At 33.9% G+C, this 7,449-nt stretch overlaps 1 protein-coding gene across 1 annotated transcript; it reads left to right on the top strand.

Moving 5' to 3' along the window:
- Positions 1 to 1,857: 1,857 nt before the first annotated feature.
- On the top strand, positions 1,858 to 2,498 carry LOC126689146 (monothiol glutaredoxin-S2). The gene has a single exon (XM_050384197.1). It carries the CDS (start codon positions 2,010 to 2,012, stop codon positions 2,316 to 2,318), a length of 309 nt encoding a protein of 102 aa, XP_050240154.1. The 5' UTR covers positions 1,858 to 2,009; the 3' UTR covers positions 2,319 to 2,498.
- The last annotated feature ends 4,951 nt before the right edge of the window (positions 2,499 to 7,449 follow it).

Raw genomic sequence — 7,449 nt, 5'->3', positions numbered from 1 at the left:
TTTACTACATATGTGAATAAGATTTTGAAATTTTCATAATAAAATTAATTTTAAAACTCTAGAAAATTTTAATCCTACGAGCCATTTTCTCTCATACTTGATTAAGCCTTACACGTTGGAATGCTATACATATTGTTAAATATACTAAAATAAATATGGAAGCAGAAATATAAAAGTAGAACATAAGGGTTATGTGGTTCAACCTGATAGCCTATATCTATGAAGGAAACCCCTTAAAAACTACATTTTTATTTTCAGAGTGAAGTACAAATCATGTGTTACAATGAACCCAACATTGGGTATATAATAAGATAAATCCTAGACTAACCATACACTATGATTAACAAACTTATTGTACAAATATAAGACTTAGTTTGCACTCAATATAAGATTGAGCTAGGACTTATGGTATTGGACTAATACATCTCAACCAACCACATCCGTTTGTATATTCAGTTTGCAACCGTTAAAAACACATTTGATTAGGTATTTTCAATATCATAAACAAAATAAAACTCTTATTATTTTATCACCACAGAACGGGGATTTTTCTTCTTCTTCTTCTTCTTAGAAAAATGAACAAAGAGAGAGGATAATGTTGGGGACCTTGTCCTTATGGCATCTGCAATATTTCTCTTTCCATTTACGGCTACTTTTCTTGGCATGGAACGTGCGCTTGACAGTGAGTGGAGACTTAGCTACTTAGCAATGAGAGGGAACAAAAATCTTTTGCTAGGAAAGTTTCCTTGTGACGCGTGGAATCGTCTTTCATTTTTTTTTTTTTTCCTTATTTAACTTATGCCAATTATATATCTTCTGTGAAACTTTAGTTTCAATTGGCTGGTGATATAATATGCATGCTACCATGATCATTTGTTTTTTTTCTTCCTTACAACAAGGGGAGGGGAATCCAAATTCCAAACCAATTAAGTTTCTCCTATATAGATGATCAAGATAATGCTACTAAATTTTAAGGCTCTTAATAATCATAATTGGGTTATATATCCTAATGTAGTATTACTATACATATATGAGAGATTCACTCTTCATAAAACAGTTTAATGCTGGATGTCTCTCTCACCTTCTTGCAACATTGCGGTCTATGTGAAAAATATTTCCCAATAAACTTTCCCCTCACTTGGCTTTATTATGTTTCCCTTTCTTGAATTAGATGCGATTCTATTTATAAAATAGAGGTCCACAATTGGATAAATCCAACTTCTTTCTCCAACTCAACAGATGCCTCCAAGATAGATACGGCTAAAAATAAATAATAAAAAAATAAAAAAATGCACCCCCTTCAAATTACCAAAATACAAACCAAGTTCACCCTATGAAAAAAAAGGTAATATATGTAGTCTGTCTCACAGAGTAACCAGACTCTTGATAAGACAAAATGAGTTTATTTTATCCAAATAATTCCTACTCCTCCCATTATATTTTCAAATACTCTGTATGTTGTCACTGAGTTGGAATATAATGTACGTAAATCTAGAAGAGGCATCGGGTCTTGCATAGATAACTGTCCTAATATACTGATAATATTGCAAGAAAAAGGAGCACGAATTAAAAGAAGATTTCACAATAAAAAAAGTATGCACATATAGGCACTGGATAATACTAAATGTCAATTCTTACCAAGGACAAGTTTCCATTGTTGTATGCCAATATTCGTTGTTGTGTAACTTTAGTCACTCTCTAGCCAAATATTAATCGCTTTCGAGTAATGATAAGAACAACATAAAGACCCAATTTAAAATATCTAAAGGAACATTCTCGTTTCACTTCACTATCAAATGTTCCCCCTTGTAATGTAATGTATGATATGCAAATCCTATATAAATAAGTAGCGATGGGAGCCAAGTCCTCCACACCAAAACTCAATTGCCTTCACATTCCTCACAACCCTAGCTACATTTTCGAGTGAAACCTTTCTCTCAAAATTTAGCATTGTGTCCAAATTTAGTCTTTTTCCTATACTACATTTCAAAATTTTGCATTAATTGGCAATGGAGAGAGTGACAACTTTGGCATCAGAGAGACCTGTGGTGATCTTCAGCAAGAGCTCTTGTTGTATGTGCCACTCGATCAAGACCCTCCTCAATGATTTTGGGGTGAACCCAACTGTGTATGAGCTTGATGAGATTCAAAGAGGGAGGGACATTGAGCAAGCTCTTTCAAGGCTTGGTTGTAGCCCAAGTGTCCCAGCTGTGTTCATTGGAGGTGAACTTGTGGGGGGAGCCAATGAGGTCATGAGTCTTCACCTTAAGAGGTCCTTAATCCCAATGCTTAGACGTGCTGGGGCAATATGGGTTTGATTAACATAGCTTATAACATCATCAGGCGCTAATAAATGTTGTGGCTATAACACAATAATATATGCATGAGAAATAGCCGTCAGATGTATTAAACCTATAGAGTGAGAGCTTACTATAAAGTCTACTACGTACGTGTACTCTAAGCTTTTTGTAATAATGTAATGTTATGCTTTTTGCTAATGTACGTTGTCCCAATTTGCATCAATGGCATAACTCCTAAGTTTAATATTGTTCTTAATAAGCTCATATTGTTGGGGCAAACTGACGAGCTTCAATTTTTTTAATATTTATTTAGTAGGGGAAATTACATTTTGCCCGCTTATGACTTGCCTGAAAAATACTTTGCTTACTTGTAGTTTAAAAATTAGCACTTTACCCACCTGAAGTAAGCTCTATTTGTCTCTAGTTACCCACATCTATTAAAAAAATGGACAAATTTTTATTTTTGCTACTCTTCTATGTTTCTCTCATCTCAAAACATAAAAAACTAAAAAAAATCAAGACAAAAGAAGATCTAAAAGCTAGGTTTTGTAAAAATTAAAACCTAACTTTTAGATCTTTTTCTCTTACCTTTGAAGAAATTCATTGTCCCAAACTTGAAGTCTAAGAGTCTTCATGTTTCGAAGAATACATGCTTCAAGGATCTTGTGTCAATATCTTTAGTCATGTATGAGATAAGAAAATACTTTGCTTATTTGTGGTTTAAAAATTAGCACTTTACCCACCTGAGGTAAGCTCTATCTATCTCCAGTTACCCACATCTATTAAAAAAATAGACAAATTTTTATTTTTGCTACCCTTCTATGTTTCTCTCATCTCAAAACATAAAAAACTAAAAAAAATCAAGACAAAAGAAGATCTAAAAGCTAGGTTTTGTAAAAATTAAAACCTAACTTTTAGATCTTTTTCTCTTACCTTTGAAGAAATTCATTGTCCCAAACTTGAAGTCTAAGAGTCTTCATGTTTCAAAGAATACATGCTTCAAGGATCTTGTGTCAATATCTTTAGTCATGTTTGAGATAAGGAAATACTCGAGGACCTTCTAAGTCATTGAATTGAGGTCATGCTTTGATAACCAAGATTTGAATTTTGTGGATTCAAAATATTTGAACTCGAAATGCATGGGTTAATATTTATTCTCTGCGTCAAATATATCAATGGAAGGCCTTACAATCTGAAAGTTTTTGATATTGTCTTTGAAGGCCTTAATAGCATAGTGATTTGGATTGGGAACTCCCTTCTCTCTAGACACACGTGCGTAGCAAAATAGTGCCCAGAATAGAAGAAATTAAATGCAAACTTTGTTCTCCGTCTTTTTGGCTTTGAACTCGGGGTATCCGTGTCTTTAACCAGGATTAATGCATTAGAGCATAGCATCAAGAAAGCAAAGGACTACTTCAGCCAAGAGATCGGGCCACTTCAAACATGAAAGACTCTTGGACTTCAAGCATGGGACAATGAATTCCTTCAAAGGTTAGAGAAAAAAGATCTAAAAGTTAGGTTTTGATTTTTACAAAACCTAACTTTTAGATCTTCTTTTCTCTTGATTTTTATTTTTATTTTTTTAATTTTAATTTTAATTTTTTTTTTATGTTTTGAGAGAAGGGGGACATAAAATGATAGCAAAAATACAAATTTACCTATTTTTTTAACAGAGGTGGGTAACAGGTGGAGCTTACCTCAAGTGAATAAAGTGTCAATCAATTTTTAAACCACAAGTAGGCAAAGTATTTTTCGGGCAAACCAAAGGTGGTATCTCTTTTACAAATAGTATAAAAAGTCCTGCCTCAACTTGGCAGGCTTTATTGCCATTCATCTATGTGCTTTTATACTGGAGTATAGAAATTTTAATAATTTATATAAATAGTATAATACCTACTGTGATAGTTTTAAATAAAATTATATATTTTTTTAAATATGATTTCATCTAAAAAAATGTTATCAAAATACTCTTTCAGAAAATACTATGTTTTGTTGTCTTGTTTATCTAAAATATAATTTTAAAACTACCATATCTTCTTGAAAAGTTTTGAAGTTCTTGTATTTGCCTGGTAAACTGGAAAAGGAAAATTACAAAAGCTTAACGCACAACATGTATGATAGATATAACAATAATTACAATAGAGATCAATTCCAAAGCTCCAAGCAGGCAAGCAATGGTTTTATCCTAAACTCATAGGAAATTAACAAAATTGATACTTCTGTTGAGTTACACGTGTGAGTAAAGTCCCACATTGAATAAAAATGAGAAAAACGAGTGATTAATATAAAATAATTAAGCACATACCCATTTGGCTTAGACTTTTTAATTTGGGCTAAAATGTGTCTCTATATATTATATTAATTAATCAAGGAAGCTCCCTAAAGTGTTTATCCCCCTAACAAGTGGTATCAGAGTTCATGATGATGTGCGGCGAAGGTGGTGAAGTGTTCATGGTCCCTATCAGTGGGGACAGAGAAAGCCTAAACGGCCCACACATAAAGATTCTAAAAAAAAAAAAAAAAAAAAGTAAAGAAAAGAAAAGCCAAACAAAGGAAAGAAAAAAAATAGCCCAACAAAGGAATATTGCTAATGGCTTGTAAATAATGGTGTGGTGTGAGGTTTCCATGGACATGGATGTGCGGAGTTTCTATGGATGTGCGTGCGGGGTTGACATGTGATTCCCATGGATGGCATACGAGAGACCCATGGATGATGCGTTGATGAAGTGAAAAGCCCATTAGGCAAGGGGGAGTGAGTAGGACTTGTTCATGGCCCACAGAGAGGTCTTGAAGCCTATGGAGAGGTAGAGACTCACACATGAGGGGGAGATTGTTAGGTTACACGTGTGAGTGGAGTCTCACATTAAATAAAGATGAGAAGAACTAGTGGTTAATATAATATAATTGAGCACATACTTATTAGGCTGAGGCATTTTGGGTTAAAGTACGCTTCTATATGTTATATTAATTACTCAAAGAAAGTCGCCAAGGTCTTTATCCCCCCAACACCTTCTTAGCTTCTTTTTTATTCCCCGTCTCTTTCTCCAAAAGCCCTAGCATGCTGTACTATCTCCATCAATATGGCTTTCTTGGACTTTAAATTCATGCATATAGTCCCAATTAATTCTTTCTTATCCAAACGACAAAGCATTCTATGGTACGTACAATGATAGTGACATATTTGTGCATCAAATTCTCATTAGTCCCTCCTTCACCATGAGCATTTTCCCTTTAGTTATAAGACTCATAAATGTCAAAAATGTATTAGATGCCACAAATCAACATCCTATGCATATGGCAAATGTATATATAATTAATGCATTGGACTTTTTTTCTTTTTCTTTTTTTGTATAAAAAATCACTCGAGCAATAGGCTGGCAGTAAAAGAAGGAAAAAATTAATTTGAGGGAAAAATAAAACTAAAATTAGCCTAATCAATCACGGGCTAGCCCAAAACTCAGTCCAAACCACTTCTGAAAATGAATGGGGCTAATTTCAGCCCAAAGAAATTAGTTGGGAGCGAACTGGGCTTAATCAGGAATCTTTAGGCAGGCCATTGGTCCTCGGCCTAATCTCAACAAGGCTGTACATTCCCAATTGGGCACCTAAAACTCAGTTTTGTGTTTTCTTTTTAGGAAATTAGAGGCCCATCAGTATATGGCCTATCCGCCTGTGCTTATTTCATGTTAGGATGGCAATGTTTTAGAGCTTTTCAAGTACTTGACTATTCTCGTGATTATGTGTAGTTCCCTTCTCACACTCGTCAAGTAATTATCTTCAGGTAATTATAAGGAGGAATTCTTTTGAAGTGTCTTTAAGATGTTGACTAATGTTACAATCGGTTGAAGTGAAAAGGTGAATGATGGAAAGGGGGGGGGGGGGGATAAGAAATTAGAGGCCTATTAGTATGTGGTCTATGCCTATGTAATGTAAGGAAGGCAATGTTTTAGAGCTTTCAACCACTTGACTATTCTTGTAGTTATGTCTTCTCTCACTCATCAGGTAATTTATAAGGAGGAATTCCTTTGAGGTGTCTTTAAGATGTTGACTAATGTTACAATTGCTTGGAGTGAAAAGGTGAATGATGGAAAAGGGGGAGAGGGGTGGGGAGAAAATGAGTGTTTTGCATTGTTTGATTGAGGGGAAGGAAAATTGGTGGGTGATTTTCCAGCCGGCCCACAAAATATAATCTCCCCAAAATGGAGAGAAAAAGATGATGTGAAGTTTAAAAGACACTATTACCCCTATTATCCCATTATTTCAAACTATAATAAGGGCATAATAGTAATTTAATTTCTATCATTTGACTTTTCCATCATTCCTACCAAAATGGAAAATTAAAACATTTTTTTTATCTTCCCAAAATTTTCCATTCTTGAACTTTTTCATCTTCTCAACCAAATAAAGCCTATGTGTTTTAAATCTAGGACCTTATGGATCTTGCGAGAACCTAATAGGTTAACCCCCCTTTTTTTATGAACAAAAAAGGGTCTCACGCATGTGATCATTGACCTTGCCCACTTAAATCCGCTATTGATGGTGTGGGGCATCCCTGAGCACGTTAGGCTTATCCGCGTTATGACATAGCATTTTTGTGAAGCGCACGACTCAAACCAAACCTGGCAAATTCTAAACTGGCAAATATGATCAAGTCCAAAACTCCTACCAACACATCACGCCCTCAAGAGGCTAATAGGTTAACCCCTGAAGTTTATCTTTTTAATATTCTAATATGTAGGCACAAATGCTTTCAAGATTCTTATAAAATAATGTCAAGTTTGGTTAAATTAGATTATTAAGATAAAATTAGACTACCCCTAAAAAGTAAAAAATAAAATAAATAAAAAAAGAGCTAAAATTAGATAGTTACAATTGCACAGTTTGTTTGTTTGTTTGTTTTTTGAATCTGTTACAATTGCACTTAATTACACAAAATCATATGCCAAATTTAATTTTAAAAAAAGAAAAATCGATCACATTTCTTATAATACAAATTTATTTTCTTCCTTTGATAACGAAGTCAACAATCAAAAAAATTTCTCTTAAACTCCCACAAGTAGAGAGAAGCCAAATTCCTATGTAATCTCAAGAAAATTCAAAAGTTGTTAAAGTGTATGTTTGACATCTCATTTAAAACCATGCCATTTCA

This window comes from Quercus robur, chromosome 6 (assembly GCF_932294415.1).
Source record: "Quercus robur chromosome 6, dhQueRobu3.1, whole genome shotgun sequence".
NCBI lineage: Eukaryota > Viridiplantae > Streptophyta > Magnoliopsida > Fagales > Fagaceae > Quercus > Quercus robur.
The sequence above is the reverse complement of the archived record's forward strand: the minus strand, read 5'-3'. Positions and strand labels throughout refer to the sequence as shown.